A 19,961-nucleotide genomic window follows, 5' to 3' on the forward strand; every position below is an offset into this window, starting at 1 on the left:
CGTCCAAAACGGCACCATCTCTCTCAAAAGTAGTGCACTACATAGGGAATAGGGTGCCATTTGGAGAAGCAAATGTGGACATAGAGCGATGAAATGGATGGATAAATAACTGGGGGAGAATGGTAAGGTAGGCACACCAAAGGCTTAACTGAAACAAGGTTATGTGGAGGGGGCTGGAGAGAGAGGGGAGGAGGGTCAAAATGCACCACGAGGTGTGTTTCTCTACTAAGTGGACCAGGGACAGGAGGTCTTGGGTTGGGTGTTAAAGAATCAGGGGTGATGCTAGGGCAGGGGTGAGGAGAGGGAGGTTGGGGTCATCATAGCTAGTAGGTGCTAGGAGGAGCTGCTGTCCAGGAATTTTTGGGTCACTGGTTTTGGGGTGGCAAAATCCTGGAAACCTCCCCAAAATGCCCTGTTTTTTTCTTCTTCCAGAAATCTTGTTTGAACAAATTCCAGGATTGCCTTCACAATTCACTCCTGATTCCAGAAATCCTCCAACCATGATTTCAGGAAAACCAGGACATTTTGGGAACATTACAGGAATTGTGCAACCCTATAGGGACTGGGTTGGAGGGGGTTGTGGTATTGAGGCAGGCTTTCCTAGAGGTCCTCAGTGCATACCTGGGGCTGCAGAGAGGGGGCGATGTTGAGGACGGCCTCCCCAGCCCCGTTGAGGTTCGAGGGGTGCAGGCCGAGGTAGGCAGCAGCTGCAGCGTCGCCTGCATGAGACAAGCTGTATGACCCCGACGACCCTGCAGGCAACACACGCTGTGTCAGCCAATCAGGCATCTCAGTGTGGCTCTGTCAGTCAGACACCTCTGTGCGGCCGTGTCAGCCAAATCAGGCACCGCAGTGTGCCAGGGGTCAGAGATCACAGTTCAACCAGGAAGTTAAAGGACACTGGCTTTTGAAAAGAGACAGTCAGACCCGTGCTCACAAACCGTTTGCTAGTGTTGAAAACATGAGGATCGTGGACCAGTCAGAGTATTTAGAATGGGTTGAGCAGTGAATTAGTCCCTCATGACACAGCCTTCTGGGTGTCAAGATGATCCAATACATGTACAGATGGATCCTCAATTCCCAACTTCCTCACATTGCTGTGAATTAAGTATGAGACGAGCGCAGGAGAATATGAAAATGGCCAAACTATAGGCCAACTGCAACTTTCTTGTTTGAAACGGACCAAAATCAAGACAACACAAATATGTCTTATTAGATTAAAAAAATCAGGTCAACGTTTTAGTTACACTGTAACAAGTGAGCATCATAAAGTGGAAGTCAGACATAATCAGTTGGCAAGTCTTGAGTCCTAACACTCGACAGTCCACCAGCGAGCTGTAATCTTACTGCGGTAGAGGCAGACCATAGAAATAGAATCCAGATAATAGATTCTATTTCCATGAGGCAGGCATACAGCACGGCTCACAATGACTGAATGGTACATCACCTACCTGCTCCTGTCTGCTTCCTGAGCAAATAGGGGTAGCTGGTACATAAGGGTGCGTGTGTGTATATACTGTACACTCGTGTGTGTGTGTGTGTGTGTGTGTGTGTGTGTATACTGTACACTAATGTAAAGGTGTGCTGGCCCCTACATAAAGACAGTTTGCAGTAGTAGTAGGCTAAATAAATAATGTTAAAATGATGACATCGAAAGAGGAAGTGGTGAAATTGAACAGAGACCATTCAGAAAAGAAAAAAAAACACATTGGTTAGTGATTGGAATTGGATTTATGATCAGATGGGGGATGACGGTCATTTCCTACTACATCAAAGATGCTGCTGAGTCAAGATACATTTAACCCTGAAAATGACCACTTTCTACAACAATAAGGCAACTTTTAACAAGGAGATTATCAATCTGGCTCAAAGTAAGATAGTGTAAATAATCTCTCCTCTATAGAAAACCTTGTGAGTGCAATAACATCACAGCAACGCAGACAACAAACAAGCAGAAGAGCAGTAGAAAAGTCTGATGGAGAGCCAGACAGAGGCATACAGCCAGACAGAGAGCGAGCCAGACAGAGAGAGTCCTCGTTCCATGTATGTGGTTCTACACTTCTGCCAGTGTGTATGAACTACACTGTGTGTGTGTAATAGCATGAACATCAGCTGATTGGTGTGAGGAGGCAGGGTGATTGAGATATGGATGGAGGGGTGGGGGTCAGGGGTGGTTGGAAGGGGCACACGGTACCTGAGTTGGGCGTCGCCGGAGAGTTAGCCTGGCTAGCCTGCGCCGACACGCTGGCAGCATCCACCGCTGTTTTAACTGCGTAGAGGTTCGCTTCCTCCTGGAACTTACCAATGTTCTTCTTGTACCGTATTCTCTTGTTGCCGAACCAATTAGAAACCTGAGGGGGAGACGGATAGACCAGTGTATTAGTCAGTGTTTTCCTTATATTTCTTTCCAGGGTTGTATTCATCAGTGAATAGCTCTGTAGCAAAAGGTTTCCCAACGGAAAACGAAAACAAGCGTTCTTACTGGAAAATGTCAGGTAGTCCATCTCTGTTTCAGTACATTTTCAGTCACCTGACACTTTCAATTGAAACCAAATAAAGCCAAATTATTTTAGGCAGGGGAACCGGCCCCCCACCTATACACTAGAATGGGAAAAGCTGGTTTCAGTACTGATAAGTCCACTGGCAGCAGAAGCGTGTGGTGCGGTACGGTACCTGTGAGACTGTGATGGCACACTTCTTGGCCAGCTCTTCTTTGGCCTCCTCACTGGGGTAGGGATTGGACAGGTGGGAGTAGAAGTACTCGTTCAGCACCTCTGTAGCCTGCTTGTTGAAGTTACGCCTCTTACGCCTGACAGAGACATCGATACGACACACACACACAAAGTCAGTCAGACAATATTCATAATCTCGGAACAATTTTAAAACGCGCTGCAGATTACAAATTAAATTACTGCAAAACTCTTGAAAAGCACACACGGACCTGGCGTCGAGGAATCTGGAGCGTAGAATCATGACGGCCTCACAGGTGCTCTGTTTGAGCTGCATCTGGATGGAGCTGAACTTGCGGTGGATGATGGCCACCATGCGCTCGATCTCCTTGGGAGAGATGGGCCGCGTGCGACTCTGCTCCCTCAGCAGGTTCATCACGTGGTTGGTGAACTCACTGCACGCCTGGGGTGTAGGGCGGAGGAGGAGGAGAAGGAGGGAGAGATGGGACTTTCAAAACAAATTTGAAACTTAAATTCAGTTATACAAAATAATACAAATTCTCAGGAACAAACCAATCTTTGAAGGAGAGCGAAATGTGTGTGCTGTTCCTATTTCTCCAGCTTAGATGGGGAAATCTGTGTAAATGAGTCTCTCCCTCTCTCCTACCTGTTCATATTTCTCCAGCTCAGAGTGGTAGATCTGTCTGATCTGTGCCAGCTTGGCTCTGTAGTCTGAGTGTTCGATGCCGCCGTCGGCACCGGGTGACCCTCCTGCTGCTGCTGCGGCCGCAGCTGCTGCAGCCGAGCCCCCGCCCTTCTCCGGGCCAGACACGCCCTCAGCCAGCAGCATGTTGTCCAGGCGCATGATCTGGGGGTCTGGGGGGTCCTCATCCTGAATGCCTCGGATACTCAGCACTTGAGGCGAAAAAAAAGAAGAAATTCAATATATCAAATCAATCAGGCATTAAGGATAAAAAGGGTTGTCTCAACTGCAACGTCAGGCTCATTCAGATTCAACCCCCCCTTTTCCCTTCTTTTAAAAAAAAAACTTTATTTAACTAGGCAAGTCAGTTAAGAACTTAACAAATTCTTATTTTCAATGACGGCCTAGGAACGGTGGGTTAACTGCCTGTTCAGGGGCAGAACGACAGCTCTGGGATTTGAACTTGCAGCCTTCCGGTAACTAGTCCAACGCTCTAACCACTAGGCTACCCTGCCGCCCCTTCCCCTACCCTAGACACTTAACTTAAAGTAGATCTGAGGAAGTTGGATAGGTATAGGCAATATGGTAGTAAAACTGTCAGTAAAAGCTGTCAAAACAACCCTGCCAATTCTCTCGTCACTTAGCTATTGGTCACAAATGGCACCCTAAAAGCAGTGCACTATAAAGGGGATAGGGTTCTAAAGTAGCAGTACCCTATTCTAACACCAGGTGGCAGTGTGGCGCCTCAGTTGGTGGCAGGCTGCCAGTACAGAGCAGAGAGAGGCAGGCAGGCAGGAGCAATGTGAGACATGGGCGGAGTAATGGGAGTGCATGTGCTGTCACTACAAGCTCGGCTGGCCATAAGTACAGCTTTCAGCCGCTCCGCTATTCCACTGTATTAAACCCAGGACCTCTGTCAGCCCCCAGCCATGCACTCATCTCTCTCTCTCTCTTACAGATAGACACACACACGGAGGCACACAGTACACTCAGGTGCAAAAACACGCGTACACACTGCTCTCAATGCACACAGACTCCTATACACAAACTTCTGACTCACAGCCTTTGTTTTAACACCATCATGCTATACTGTACATTGCCCTTTCAAGCAACTATGGTCAATGTGCAAACGACCCAGGCAAGCATCTTGGCTTGGTTTGGCTCAGTAGCGTGAAGGTGGTATAAGGGGCCTGTAAGCACTCCTGTACTAAAAGCCAAGACCAGTAGCTTTCTGAGCCTGTTCTGTCCAACTTACTGTTCTGCTGCTAACAGTACAGGAATATATTCTGAACAAAAATATGTAAAAGTGTTGGCCTCATGTTTCATGAGCTGAAATAATTGAGAAATAAGCTTTTTGTGCATGTGGGACATTTCTGGATCTTTTGTGTGCACAAATGTCTTTACATTCCCGTTTGTGAGCATTCCTCCTTCGTCAAGATAATCCATCCACCTGACAGGTGTGGCATATCAAGAAGTTGATTAAAGAGCATGGTAATTACACAGGTGCACCTTGTGCTGGGGACAATAAAAGGCCACTAAAAATGTGCAGTTGTGTCACACAACACAGATGTCTCAAGTTGAGGGAGCGTGCAATTGGCATGTCGACTGCAGGAATGTCCACCAGAGCTGCTGACATGTAATGTTAATTTCTCTATTATAAGCCGCAGCCGTTGTTTAAGAAAATTTGGCAGTACGCCCAACTGGCCTCACAACCGCAGAACACGTGAAACAACGCCAGCCCAGGATCTCCACATGCGTCTTCTTCACCCGCAGGATCATCTGAGACCAGCCACCCGGACACCCTCTGCCCTCCCAGGCCCATCCATGGCTGCGCCCCTGCCCATTCATGTGAAATCCATTGATTACGGCCTAATGAATTCATTTCAATTGCCTGATTTCCTTATATGAACTGTAAATCCGTGAAATTGTTGCATATCGCTTTTATATTTTTGTTCAGTATATAAACGTGTGTATGTCGACGGGGTTGGGTACAGCTGGAGACACATTTTCCTCTTGCATGGAATAATAAAGTATTTTTGTTAAAGCCATTACTATCAGCTGTAAATGCCTTGTTCTGCACAGCTTACAGTTCTGGAACAGAGGAAAAACAGGACAATTCTATTTCTACCAGCTTTGTTCTCTCTGGGTTACCACAGCCACGGGAGAGTTATGCTGAACAGTAAATGCATCATCTGGGATATTTCCTGCAGTTCAATGTTAATGATATAGGCCTACCCATTGATTCTTGAAAATTATACACAACCAAGTGGCAGGGTTGCTGTTGGACTACAACACAAACTCTGGATTGTGGCTTTAACATGTAGTTACTGAACACTTGAGGTAAGGATGTTTGCACAATAAAGTCAGTATCCCTTCTTTTAGTGTACTACTTTAAAGTGCATCCTAACAATTCTGCCCACTCTCTCCCCCATCAGTCTTCACATGCCCTAAACAATGCTCTCTCTTCTCTTAACTTCTATCCAACTTTCCCTCCTTTCCTAGAAACTTTTTTCCTCCCCTGCTGTTGCCCTCCTTTTTCTTGTTCCCTCTTGCCTGTTGTTTTCACCATCTAGATCCGCTTTCTCTCGGTTCTCTCCGAGACACATTCCTTCTCTGTTGCTCCCCCTCTCATGGCTCAGGAATGTAGCAGACCCAGCGGACTGAACGAATGACCCCGATTGGCCCATCCCTCTCTCCCTCCCTCCTTTTCTCTCCCTCTCCACTAACAAAGCTGTACTTTAGTACTTATAGGCTAGTTAGAGAGAAAGTGCTTTTAAGATGTGTATGCAAACTATGCAACCACTTCCTACGTTTTCTAAAGTTTGGTGTGTGCTGGTCTGAGTAGATTGCTTTAATAGTGTTAGAGGATTAGCCTATCCTGCTATCCTGTGTGTGTTGTGCATCTGTGCTCTCCAGTAAGTTTGTAGCTTCCAGAGTGTGTGTGTGTGTGTGTAGAAGTCAGTGTGAGCTGTCCGGTCCCAGACACTGTTCCAGACTAACCATTTCCCGATCCAGCAGAGGCAGCAGCCAGTGCAATACACTAGAGGCTCAGAATATTCATCAGACATTGGCTCGAAAAACTTGAAATAGTATTTACTACCTACCAAATATTTTAGCTGCGCTTGACTGAGCTTGTGTAGACCAACAACGTCAATGGAATAGTCCCAAAGGTACAAACCCCACCCATCTAGCACTCCAGGCAAAACACACTTAATCAAATAAATGTGTCAGGTAGTGTTATACATGGATGCAGTGGTCATAGAAGAAGGAGTAGCCAACTGACCTACAGCCCAAAGGGTCAATCATGCCTCTCCGGGTCTTTCCCCTCCATCCGGCCCCCAACCTCTCTGCTGAGACACACCCTCCCACCCGGCATTATTATAGCCCCCAGCTGTAGCCCCTAATGACCTCAAATTCCACTAATTACTACAACTATTAAGCTGTGATTTCTGACAATCACACACACAAAACTATTAGCACTCAGTACTGAGCAGTCGTAATGCATTTTCCAATAAAGCAATAAGGAGCTGGTGTTTGCGGCCACAATACAATTCTATAGTAAAAACCACACAATAGCACCCTAGGGTTAGCCAGGTTGTGTGGCATTTTGAGAGTGGCAGGGAGAAGAGAAGAGGCACAAGGCGAGAAATAGAGGAGAGCTACAGCCATACTATGAAATATTCAGGCTCTCCAGCTAGGGTTTCCACTGCATACATAATCCCGAAGCTCATTTCTGCCTCACAGCCAAAATCGCTATGCTGTGTCGTAGACACACCTGGTTCCTGCACACAGGCTAGAACACAATTGTGCGTAGTAGACCTAGTAGGTAGCGCAGGTAGGTAGGTACACACCCACTCTCTAGGCCCCTCAAACTCAACTCGGGAGTTCAAAGCCAGTTCCACTGCATTTTTTACATATATATATTTTTTTTTTACATGGTTTTTATTGCTCCTCTCTATTCAGGGAGTGATTTAGACCAGGGACACCAGGTGTGTAATTAATGATCAGGTAGAACAGAAAAGCAGCAGACTCCGGACCTCGATGGGTCAGAGTTGAGAAGCCCTGGCTCTCGGCCTACATGTGTGGCAGGGTGAGGTTGAAGGCCACCCTAACAGAGCAGCAGTGTCTTCAGTAAATTAGGGGGAGATGCATGTACCCCGAACACATTCAGGCCATCATCCATCCCTCAGCTCATGGCGCACACACACTTCTATCTTCTCTCGCTCTGTCCTGCATCCCCTTATCACTCTGACGACCCCCCCCCCCCCCCACACACACACACGCTCTTGTATCCCCCTTTCTCCTCTCTCCCAGCGCCTCCCTCTGTTCTCCATTTCAGTCGAGTTCTCCATGTGAGCTGCAATCCCTCATGCTGTCAGCCCCCACCTCTCCTCCTCCTCTCCTCCCTGTAGACAGACAGGATTAGCATTTTAATTGCATCAGCTCCTTTGAGTATTCTCAGCCTTTCGCTGAGGGAGAAAACCAGGGAGAGGGGGAGAAGGGAAAAATAAAAAAGGTAAGGAGAAAGGGTAGCCTAGAAGGAGAACCAAGGAGAATTGGAAAAACAAGGGAGTCACAGGAGCAGACATAAAAGCAGAGAGAGAGGCAGAAAAAAGAAAAAAAAAGTGGCAAGAGGGAACAGCAGAATGATAAGAATGGAAATGCTCTTACCACTATTCCATAACTGGCCATAAATAAATCCAGAGGAAAAGAATGGTTGAACAGAAAGAAAGTTAAAAGCTACATGTAACCTTTACACAAGAAAAAAAAAAACTACATACGAGTCGAGGCTTGACATTCAGGCGAATTCGCCGCCAGTACCAAGTGAAAGGATGTGGGGGGGGGGGGATGAGAAGGATGTGCAGTAAACTTTGTGAAATAAATTCACTATGAGCAAACCTCCCAGTCTAAGACGAGGTAGAAAATATGATAAAAATATCACATATATATAAAACATTTTAAATATTTTCAACTCAGTTCTATGACACCCATAGAATTCTATAATGAGTACTCGTCATTTGAAATGTTATGATGAAAGCAACCTAGTGAGCGTTCTGTGGCATCAGGAAGGAAGGAGTGTAAAAGTGACTCTGGGCCCCGGGAGGAAATTGAAGACTGTTACTGAACCCACAGGTTGAATTAGGATCCCTATGCTACAGCGGGAGTCATCTGAGTGCTGTCTGCAGTAGTATTCCTACTCCAGGGGTATCCTCTTCCATTTTCCCTCCTCCTTCTAACACAAATAATAACATATCCCTGGTGTAACAGAGGTGGTGAAGCACGCTCAGATGACAACGAACCTTGCCTGAGACCTGAAGCAAGGCTTTAGCTCAACAGGCTAACACAGTCTTGAAACCCAGTCGGTTACGTCCACTGGCAAACATGCTGTACAAAAGGTGAGGCTAGCGGTTCATAAGTAGGGAGCTGAGGGCATCGTAACATCTTAAAGTACACAGGGTGTACATTTGGACTACATTCTGTGGCGCAGCGGTCTAAGTGCTAGAGGCGTCAGTACAGACACCCTGGTTCGAATCTGTATCACAACCGGCCGTGATTGGGAGTCCCATAGGGCGGCGCAGAATTGGCCCAGCGTCTTCTGGGTTTGGCCGGAGTAGGCTGTCATTTTATATAAGAATGTGTTCTTAACTGACTTGCCTAGTTAAATAAAACATTTAAAAATGATTCATTCCACCAAGTTGAGTGGTACTTTTTGGAGAGGGGCAGTAGTGAGGAAGGATGCGTCAGGTCTTGCTTTAAGCAGCGTCTGTGGTTGCAATGGTCCTCCTTACTGAAACCCTGTGGCACACACCCAGGTACACACTCACAAAAAAACAAACAAACGGTCAGTGTGCTTCCTTCCTGAGTGAGGGAGTGGTGAGCAGTCAATGTCAACACAGTGTGATGAGGAGTGTGAATGGAAGATGTCCCACCCTGGGTAAACACACACCAAACACCATTAAGCATTAAATCAACCCTTCATTAACTAGAGATGACAACTATGGAGACCAGAGCAAATCAGGGACAAAAGGCTTCAATCAGATCTAGGCCTATATGGCTCAACACACACCATGTTCTCAGGTGCTCTATATGAACCTATAGCATCCAACACATTCTCCATAATAAGTATCCACTAGACGAGTGGATGGTAGAGGAGCAGCAGGTGAAGAGAGGGTTGAGCAGTATTTAGGATTTTTAAAATGTATTATTTATTTTTTTTACCTTTATTTAACTAGGCAAGTGAAGTGAAGAACAAATTCTTATTTACAATGACTGCCTACACCGGACGATGCTGGGCCAATTGTGCGCCGCCCTATGAGACTCCCAATCACGGCCGGTTGTGATACAGCCTGGAATCGAACCAGGGCCTGTCGTGACGCCTCTAACACTGAGATGCAGTGCCTTAGACTGCTGCGCCACTCAGGAGCCCTCAGAGTTTAGGCAGAGGGTAGATGTATCCCTTAAAGTGGCCGTTGTCCCTCTATCCATCCTTAACTAACCCAGTCTTTACTCCCTCTCCTAGTTTTGTCATGACACCAGAATTTTGACGATACCAAACCCCCCAAAAAAGCTTATTAGCCAAAATCACAGAATGGCACTTGATAAAGACAGAAACGTGCTCTGTTCAATCGTTGAGCATCATTTGAGTTCAATCTCATAACATTTTAAAAGTTGATGTCAAAATGTCAAATACAGCCAAGTATGTATTCATGAATACATTATACAACTACTTTGAAGTTTTTACCAATCTAACTATATAAATGGTAACCATTGATTTGAATAGTAAATCTCTATTGATATACTGGGTAAATCAAGATGTAGGCTAGGAGGCCTATTCACTGAATGCATTGAGCTTGTTTTACCTGATTTCATGTAGCTGTAGATGAAAAATTGGTTTGCCTTCCATTTGGGACTTATTTTATTGTACTGATCAACAACATTTGCATAGAAGTAGCAATCTCTTCTTATATATAAGTTTGCGCTCTCTCTTTAAACCCAGTAATGATGTCATTCATGACAATGCACACAGTCAGTTGAGGTCGTGAAAAAGAGACATGACAGGCGATGGGGGAAAGTAGCGTTGGACATGATGGAGAGACGATTAAGTGAATTAAAGTTTTTGGTGACAAATGATTGTATTTTAGCACAAAAAGTAATAGGGTAGTGAATTGATGTTAGCTTCAGCAGTAAGCTAGAAAGGAAAGTTAGCCTACAAAGCTGGAAGCTACCGGTATCTTCTTGCATTGGAATGTGTTCTAGCCAACACGGACAGTTTTGCAAACAGTAATTAACAGTTTCAACATTTCTACATGCTGTGTCGCATTATTCAAGTGTGTTAACTTCTGTGCAGCATGAGTGGGGAGCTAACATGATGCAGCCCAGACTCCAGCGAATGAGTAAGTGGAGCAGACAAGAAGCAGGAAGCTCGAGCTATAAGGAGACATCGGTTGCGCTGATAAGAGACTTGATCCTCTCAATCAGTATACGACGTGAGACACAAGTAGAAGTACCGAAAGTAACAAATTCTAGTACCGAACCGTTTTTCATGTTCTAATATCAAAAAGGTATGACGATTCAGTATACCGTACAACACGACATCTCTCCCTTTCCCCGTCTGTCTCCATCCTTCCTTCTCCATCCCTCTCCCTCAAATAAAATGTTATTTCACATGCGCCTAACACAACCTTACCGTGAAATTCTTACTTACAGGCCCTTACATATATATATATATATATATATATATATATATATATATATATATATATACAATTTTACCCTGATGTCCTTACACAGCTCTCTAGTCTTGGCCATTGTAGAGAGGTTGGAGTCTGTTTGATTGAGTGTGTGGACAGGTGTCTTTTATACAGGTAACGAGTTCAAACAGGTGCAGTTAATACAGGTGGAGAACAGGAGGGCTTCTTAAAGAAAAACTAACAGGTCTGTGAGAGCTGGAATTCTTAGTGGTTGGTAGGTGATCAAATACTTATGTCATGCAATAAAATGCAAATGAATTACTTAAAAATCAAATAATGTGATTTTCTGGATTTCTGTTTTAGATGCTGTCTCTCAGTTGAAGTGTACCTATGATAAAAATGACAGACCTCTACATGCTTTGTAAGTAGGAAAACTTGCAAATGTTGTACTTGTTCTCCCCACTGTGTGTGTGTGTGTGTGTGTGTGTGTGTGTGTGTGTGTGTGTGTGTGTGTGTGTGTGTGTATATATATATATATATATATATATATATATATATATATATATATATATATAATAACAGCGTTGTTGGTTAATAAGTTAGTAAAATATTTTAATAGAAAAGTTACAATGAAACAAGGCTATATAAAAAGGAGTGCGGGGGGGGGGGGGGGGGGGGGGGGGTGGGGTGTACAGGTTAGTCGAGGTGATATGTACATGTAGGCACCTCATCTTCCCCCTCTTCTGTCTCATCAGCCCAGCTGCCTGCTTTCCCGTGCTCGTTAGTCGCCTCTGAAGGAGCTCCTAAAGACTTTGAAAAATGAACTCTCATTTGAGAGGTTGTTAATTTGCAGCGTTATGCAAATGAGGTGCCAATTAAGCAATAGATCAGAGGAGCAGCGGCCATTTATAACAAACCAACGAGTACCATGACAGTCAGATGTTACCGGGGAGAGAGCTGGATGGTGGTTGTCTGATTACACTAGCACTCACTCTAATCAAATACAGTGATTATATTAAAATAGTATTATAGCACAGATCTATGGAACTACAATGTTCTCTAATTAGTTAAGCTACTCACAAACATAGCCTGCTTAAAACAAACTATTTATTTTTCCTTTGTTTAACTAGGCAAGTCAGTTAAGAACAGATTCTTATTTTCAATGACGGCCTAGGAACAGTGGGTTAACTGCTTGTTCAGGGGCAGAACGACAGATTTGTACTTTGTCAGCTCGGGGAATTGAACTTGCAACCTTTCGGTTACTAGCCCAACGCTCTAACCACTACGCTACCCTATACAGCCTGTAGAGCAGGGTTCCCCAAGTGGTTTTATTTGTCCCTCCAAGTGGTCTAAGCAAAAAATAATTTGATTAATTGTTGGACAGAAGACTGTAAAACACCAGGAAATCAGCTCCAAGTGATTTTAATTGAGGAAATTTGTTACAAAAGTACTCCCATGCATAAGAAAGAGACAAGTGATTCTATACAAAATGTTAACAAGGTTTGAAATTGTGTTTAGTCCAATTATATCGTTTTGGACTTCTTGCGATGAATTTGTGGTCTACAAATAATTAGTAATTATGTTCCGGCCTCCTGACCATCCTCCCGTGGCTGAATCTAGTTGATGATCCCTGCTGCAGACCGAGTTTTGTTTATGTGTATTATTGTATGAGTGTTGTGTTTACACCTTTGTGGGAGACTGCCAGATTAGAGTAGATTAACCAAGTATCCAACGCCTAAATCCAAGGTGTCACCAATCTAAACTCCCTCTCCGGAGAACAACACAGCAGCTCCACATGTTAACCAGGAGAAGAAGTCCTAATACTGCCAATAAGCCACTAACTAATCCTGGGCAGTCTCACACACACATAAGGAAGGTGCAAGCCACAACATATGCCAGTGTGTGGTCTATTAAATCAAGTTGCTATGTATGAGTTAGAGAGAATTCTATCCAAGTGAAGTGAAGGCCCTTTTTAAATTTTTTTTTTTGATATATATTTTTTTTTACATGTCTGTTAAAAAGTAATGCACTTTAAAAGGCACGGGGGGGGGGGGGGGCATTTTGGACACAGTCATGGTGTGTGTGTGTGTAAAATATACAAAAACATACTCTCTCTGGGACTCCGGTTGGTGTGGAGGAGTCCTACAAGTGCTTATTCTGGACCCAGATCTGTTTGTGTGTCATCTTGCCAGCTCTTATGGTCATTGTCTGCAAGACAGCACCAACATATCTGGAACCAAGCTAGAAGGCTCCCTCCCATCATTTGTAATTAATCCTTCAATTAGTGGGGATTAGGGCACTGGGAGCTCTGACACTCCAACTGCCCGCTACTGCCACCATTAATGCAATCCAGGGGAGGCCACATTTACATGTCTTTAATTAAGAGGACTGACAGTGGCTGCTTTTACAACAAGCTTCCCACTGACCGGGAGAGAGGGAGAGGAGAAACAAGCTGAGGGGTATTGGCTAAGATCACTGGAACACAGGCATGGCTTCCGATGTAGGATAGATCATACACTGTCATCCCTTGCATCTATGAATTTGAGAGTAGGTAGGCCTAAATTTCTCCAGCGGTATCACTCAGCTTTATAGCAAACCAAGTGACGAAGCTGTCTCTTTTCAAATTGAGGAGAGGGCCTTTAAAGAATGAAACACAGAATCTCACTGCCAATAGGTACTTTTTTGTATTTGCAAGAACAATAGTGGTATCTGCTGCATGCTGAACCAGTAGCAACAAACCTACTGATTCTACTTGCAGAAGCGTAATGCTCAGCAGTGGCCAACAAGTTAACTTTGGGCCAATCCAAGAGCACAACCCCCCTCAAAAAGTGGCCATTTTCTCCATACATCCACAGACATGCTAGTCACACCTCTCATGCAATTAGGCTATGGAATGGTAGTGCACAGACACAATGCACACAACACTAGCTAGTTTGGAGGAAGTATTTAGTGTTAACATAATTAAATGACAATGGATTAGCTAGTTTCCATGTAACAGCTGCCTGTGTTAGCTGCCGAGTTAGTGCAGTGTCCTTAGCTAGCTAGCTATGTTGTGCTAGCTATGGAATATGCTAACTTTAGCTAGCTAGCTAAACATTTGGCTATGGGCTGGCACTGGCAGCATGGGATTATGAAGAGTGAATGTAACACCAACCTTGCTCAGAGCCGATCCTGACCTCTCTGGGGCCCTAAGCAAAATTCTGCTATGGGGTCCTCCTACTTGACCCATGTAAACCATTTGCCATTGCCACAGTCACACCTGACACCCCAGTGCTCCCACTACAATCCTCCCTCCTTTAAAACAGTTTGCTCCATCTCTCAGTCTAAGAATAAGTAGACCTATGCAGAACAGAACAGAACTGAATATTTTCTATAGAATCTTAAGAAAATATTCACTTAACATTAACAAGAAATTGTAGAAGATTTAAGATGTAAAAATATAACACTGAGCTTTGGCTCTGCTGCCTGGTAATTAGTCCAGTCCTCACAATATTATACAATTAGCTTTGGCTATACAATGTATGTAGGGTATGGCTGCAGCTATAAGTCTCAAAATAGTAAAATAAAACCCATACAGCTATGTGATTAACTTAGGTTCCCTCTACAGCCTAGGCATTTTCAGCATCAGCTGATGTAATAAGGGCTTTATAAAATACATTTGATTGATCAGGATGGGTACCAGTCTATCTGGACTGTCTGGAAGAAATTGAGAAAGTAGGTCACAGTTAAGCAGTCATTTACACAAACCGCATTTCTGCCATACAATCTTAAAATGTTACGAAGTGTGTAAACATTTGAATTAAAATCTTACCATCAAAATATTCCTCTTCTGCACTTTGAGGCAAAATCATCAATGTCATCATCATAGGACATGTTTCCCTACGATTTATACTCATGATGGCCAGACCACTCTGTGACACAACCTTCCTGTGACATGGAAGACCTCAGGTAGCTTTTGATGAGCTCACTGCCAATGCTACCGTTACTGGTAGGATGACTGCAACTCTTAGGGCTATCCAAAGGTTAGGATAGAATTCCTCCAGGTTTTTCCCCACAGAGAAAGGAAAGCAGCACAAAAGGCTTATTCTTATTCTTATCTGAATCTTATGTGCCAGATCCATTCCACTGATGTCACAGTCATCTCTGAATGCTAGAGAGTTTTAAACTTCCATGCAGAGAGCCTTTAAAGATTCACTGGACATCTGAGAGGCAGTGCTGAAGTTCAGCAGCACTCCATATTTGCTTGAGTGTTTCAAATATCTCATCCATGGATGTCACTACAATGAGTCGACTAAAATGTTGAAGTAGTTGACTTCAAGGTTTTTCAGTGCATCAGTCACTGGTTCATCAGGAGCCTCACAGCTGAAATGTCCCTTGCTGTTTCTCAGTCTTGTCTCTTTCAGAACGGCCTCCACATTAATTTCTTCACAAATGCTTTTTGTTGTCTGGGCCGAGAATCCAGTTTCCCGGTATGTAGTGAGGGAGGCCTTTGCATTTGTGATGAAATTCTCTGCGATATCCAACTGCATTTAGGAGTCTGTTCACCTTGTTTGCCATTGTCAGTATCTCACACCTACTCTCCCATCTTGTGTCACTCCATGTCTTCACAGTTATGTTCACATGTTTCTTGAAAACCCTCCATCTTTGTGCACCAGCTGAAAAGAAGGTGAAGCGCTTTTCAGACATAAGGAAGTGGATGGCTGCAAACTTTCTACTTTTAAACTCGGACAAAACAGAGATGCTTGTTCTAGGTCCCAAGAAACAAAGAGATCTTCTGTTGAATCTGACAATTAATCTTAATGGTTGTACAGTCGTCTCAAATAAAACTGAAGGACCTCAGCGTTACTCTGGACCCTGATCTCTCTTTTGAAGAACATATCAAGGCTGTTTCAAGGACAGCTTTTTTCCATCTAGGTAACATTGCAAAAATCAGAAACTTTCTGTCCAAAAATGATGCAGAAAAATTAATCCATGCTTTTGTCACTTCTAGGTTAGACTACTGCAATGCTCTACTTTCCAGCTACCCGGATAAAGCACTAAATAAACTTCAGTTAGTGCTAAATACGGCTGCTAGTATCCTGACTAGAACCAAAAAATGTGATCATATTACTCCAGTACTAGCCTCCCTACACTGGCTTCCTGTCAAAGCAAGGGCTGATTTCAAGGTTTTACTGCTAACCTACAAAGCATTACATGGGCTTGCTCCTACCTATCTCTCTGATTTGGTCCTGCTGTACATACCTACCTACAAACAGCTGGAGGCAGGGCTTTCTCCTATAGAGCTCCATTTTTATGGAACGGTCTGCCTACCCATGTCAGAGACGCAAACTCGGTCTCAACCTTTAAGTCCTTTACTGAAGACTCATCTCTTCAGTGGGTCATATGATTGAGTGTAGTCTGGCCCAGGAGTGGGAAGGTGAACGGAAAGGCTCTGGAGCAACGAACCGCCCATGCTGTCTCTGCCTGGCTGGTTCCCCAGGTTCGGGGGGCTAGGGTCAGTTTGTTATATCTGGAATATTTCTCCTGTCCTATTCGGTGTCCTGTGTGAATTTAAGCGTTCTCTCTAATTCTCTCTCTCGGAGGACCTGAGCCCCAGGACCATGCCTCAGGACTACCTGACATGATGACTCCTTGCTGTCCCCAGTCCACCTGGCCGTGCTGCTGCTCCAGTTTCAACTGTTCTGCCTTATTATTATTATTATTATTATTATTATTATTATTTGACCATGCTGGTCATTAATGAACATTTGAACATCTTGGCCATGTTCTGTTATAATCTCCACCCGGCACAGCCAGAAGAGGACTGGCCACCCCACATAGCCTGGTTCCTCTAGGTTTCTTCCTAGGTTTTGGCCTTTCTAGGAAGTTTTTCCTAGCCACGTGCTTCTACACCTGCATTGCTTGCTGTTTGGGGTTTTAGGCTGGGTTTCTGTACAGCACTTTGAGATATCAGCTGATGTACGAAGGGCTATATAAATACATTTGAATATGTTGATAACTGGTAGAACAAATAGATTATCTTCTATATTACATTTATTTCAAAAAAATAAAAACACCCTATTAAATAACAGAATATATTTAAAATGTTCCTTCTGCAGAACTGTGAGACACAGCGCATACAAAATAGTCTTACATCTAAAACCGTTTTAACTTTTTAATTTGATACATATATCAGGGTTAATTTGCTCATCTATGGCCATACTATTAGGTAAAATTACATTAGACCTGATTCATTACAGCTTATTATTGTATTAAATTAATAGTTTAGTTCCAAAACATAAAAACACTTTAGCTCGTTTCTTAAGTGTCTATATTGCAATAGTCTACACACGCACCCTAGAAATACAATGGATTTTACACAGCATGCTACGATTTCCAGAGTGCATTTCAACTCCCATGGGATGCTGGCTGGCTAGTAGCTACTGCTAGCAAGCCCAGACAAACGCAAAGTAGTCTTAATATATTGCTATTATAGCTAAGTTATGAGTGCATTTCCCAAAACTTTTGGGTTGTAATCATAGTATAATGCTCACATGAATGTCATGCTGAATACACTATGTTCATGTCACCAACTAGGTTTCCATCCAATTGGCAACAGATATGACAGTATTCTAGAATCAGCATAAAGGAAATATGCATATTTTCCCACCAGCGGTGTTTCCACCAAACAGACTTATGGATACAAATCTGTGCTTGATGACATGCACACAAAATGTATTATTTCGCTCAAGTTTTCATTTACCGAATGAAAAGCTAACATTCAATGTGTTTCCATTGCATTTCCAACTCCACCAATAGTTGTTACAAAAACTGTTGCGTTAAATAGCCTATTCTGGTCTGAGCACGTGTGCTCTAGCCAACAGCTTGCAGATACTGCGCAGGTAGGCTAGTCTACATGAGAATATTATTGATAAGACGAAGAACGTTATTTATCTGACAAAACGGCAGCCAAACGTGAAATCATTATGTCACCAGAATAAGAGCCTGGATATTTATTGGAAAGAGCATCAAGATCACTGTGCACTTTCACCACTCTGAAGTTCATAACTTATTTAATCTTGTAGCCTAATAAACTGTATGTTTTCCCAAGTCGACATGGGAGGACAACACACCAGATCACGTGATTCCAAGTTTACTTCAATATGGTTATTATTTCAATATTGGTGCATAAAAAGGAGTTTCCACCGTCCCCTCGCACAATTAATTGTACAGACACGAACAAACATGATCTGTCGACATTTAGAAAAATGTACCGAAACTTCCCGTTTCCATCAGAGCTGTTGTGATTCATTTTTTACGTTACGACCTTACCTCACATAAAAACATGGTCACTGTCACTCAAACCTTAATCAAATGTTGTTGCTAGTAGAATAACATTACAATGCAGATGTCATGTGTAAAATAGTTTGTCGTTTTGCAACAAAACCTCCCTTGCCCTGTACTGCTTTGTAACTCCTTCCACATAGTTGTTTTGATGGGCTGGCCCTCATCTGCTCTGAAAGCAAAGTATTCCCAGAACTAGCTCCAGAAGCGAACTTTGTCAAGTTGCGGGCGTGGAGGTACAATGTTTGTTATAAGAAGCCATGCCGTCAGTATTTTCTCTCTCTCCTCTCGCTTTTCAAAAGTGGCTTGCGCTGTGTCAACTGCATGCGCAAGTAGCCTGGCTAGTTTACTACAGCCCCCTTGAGAAGATTCAGAAAAATTACTAGACCGTCTCGATCCTCTCATTCCGTATATGACATGAGCCATTTGACAGAGGAACCAAAAGTACCAAATTCTAGTAGCAAACCATATTTCATTTTCTAGTATAGAAAAAGTACAGAAGTTTCAGTATACCGTGCAGCACTAGTATTCAGCCTGCTTTGTTCAAGTTGTAAAGGGTTTCATTTACAAACCAAGTTGAGAACAATTCTCTGTTCTACATTCAGTTAACAAGCTTCAACCCAGTTGTCCTAATGTGTTGTAAATATTGCGTTTCTCTTTTGTCCCAAGTGGCATACTGTACAAGGCCTATATGAATTTCCCTTTAGCCAAACCTTGGGCTCGGCCTGCTCTTCAGCCAACAGACGCCTAAAGCTTCAACCTCGTAAAAAACGCATTAAAAGTCTGAGTTTTCTCCAACAACTCATTAAGTTTTACAGCTAGGTTCAAATGAAGCTCTTTGAAAAATAATAATAATAATTAAAAAGGGCTTAATTAGTCCTGTGATTCACTGGACGGCAGGGCTGATGACTAGTCTGGTCGGACACAGCCATAGACAAGTTTTTCTCAACATTTTCTGTACTTAACCGGGCAAGATAGGGGTTTTGCTCCTTGGAGAACATTTTACATGAAATCTAGGCCTAAAAAAGCCGAAAGCTTTTTTTGAAAGCCGTCTAAATAAGTGTCTGAACTATCTCAAGCAGCGATCAGCATCATCCCAGGTAACAGTAGCGATCCACAGACTGGAGGTTGACAAACACTGATCTAGAACAGTCAAGGATGTCTAGGGTCGGAGACATTCAATATTTAACGGTGTTGTCCTTTATGGTTCGGTTGGTAGGGCATGGCGCTTGCAACGCCAGGATTGTGGATTCAATTCGAGCCAACCATACGTAAAACGTTTGCACACATTATTAAGTCGCTTTATATAAAAAGCAGCTGCTAAACGGCATACATTATATTATCAATTTTAAATTGTCTAGTACTAGACAACTAGGCTCACTTCAGGAAAAAATTACAGCTTATTGCTTTTTTCAATCAACCACCAATAAAAGAAAAACAGCTTCATCTGGAGCCTAAAAAACAACATGGCTGTTGCTTAAGTGGCTTGAAGTCGATTTCAAAACCCTGGCTTGCACCTCGGCAGAAATATTTCAATAAATGGACGTGCTTGAGTTAGTCATGTTCCGCCATTAG

The 19,961-nt window shown here is 43.4% G+C and overlaps 1 protein-coding gene across 4 annotated transcripts in view; it reads right to left on the reverse strand.

The window, feature by feature from the left end:
- The window catches only part of LOC139364553 (pre-B-cell leukemia transcription factor 1-like), a 45,096-nt gene that overhangs the window by 4,746 nt on the left and 20,389 nt on the right, over nucleotides 1–19,961 (reverse strand). For 2 of the 4 annotated variants that reach the window (XM_071101377.1, XM_071101376.1), the window contains 4 exons: nucleotides 3,337–3,584; nucleotides 2,942–3,132; nucleotides 2,674–2,809; nucleotides 2,195–2,351 (listed from right to left, as the gene is read on the reverse strand). In XM_071101377.1, coding sequence (XP_070957478.1) covers nucleotides 2,195–2,351; nucleotides 2,674–2,809; nucleotides 2,942–3,132; nucleotides 3,337–3,584 — 732 coding nt within the window. Of the gene's footprint in view, nucleotides 1–621; nucleotides 753–2,194; nucleotides 2,352–2,673; nucleotides 2,810–2,941; nucleotides 3,133–3,336; nucleotides 3,585–19,961 lie in introns of all 4 variants that reach the window. The other 2 variants (XM_071101374.1, XM_071101378.1) reach the window with 2 other exon arrangements.

This window comes from Oncorhynchus clarkii, chromosome 13 (genome assembly GCF_045791955.1).
Source record: "Oncorhynchus clarkii lewisi isolate Uvic-CL-2024 chromosome 13, UVic_Ocla_1.0, whole genome shotgun sequence".
NCBI classification, from domain to species: domain Eukaryota; kingdom Metazoa; phylum Chordata; class Actinopteri; order Salmoniformes; family Salmonidae; genus Oncorhynchus; species Oncorhynchus clarkii.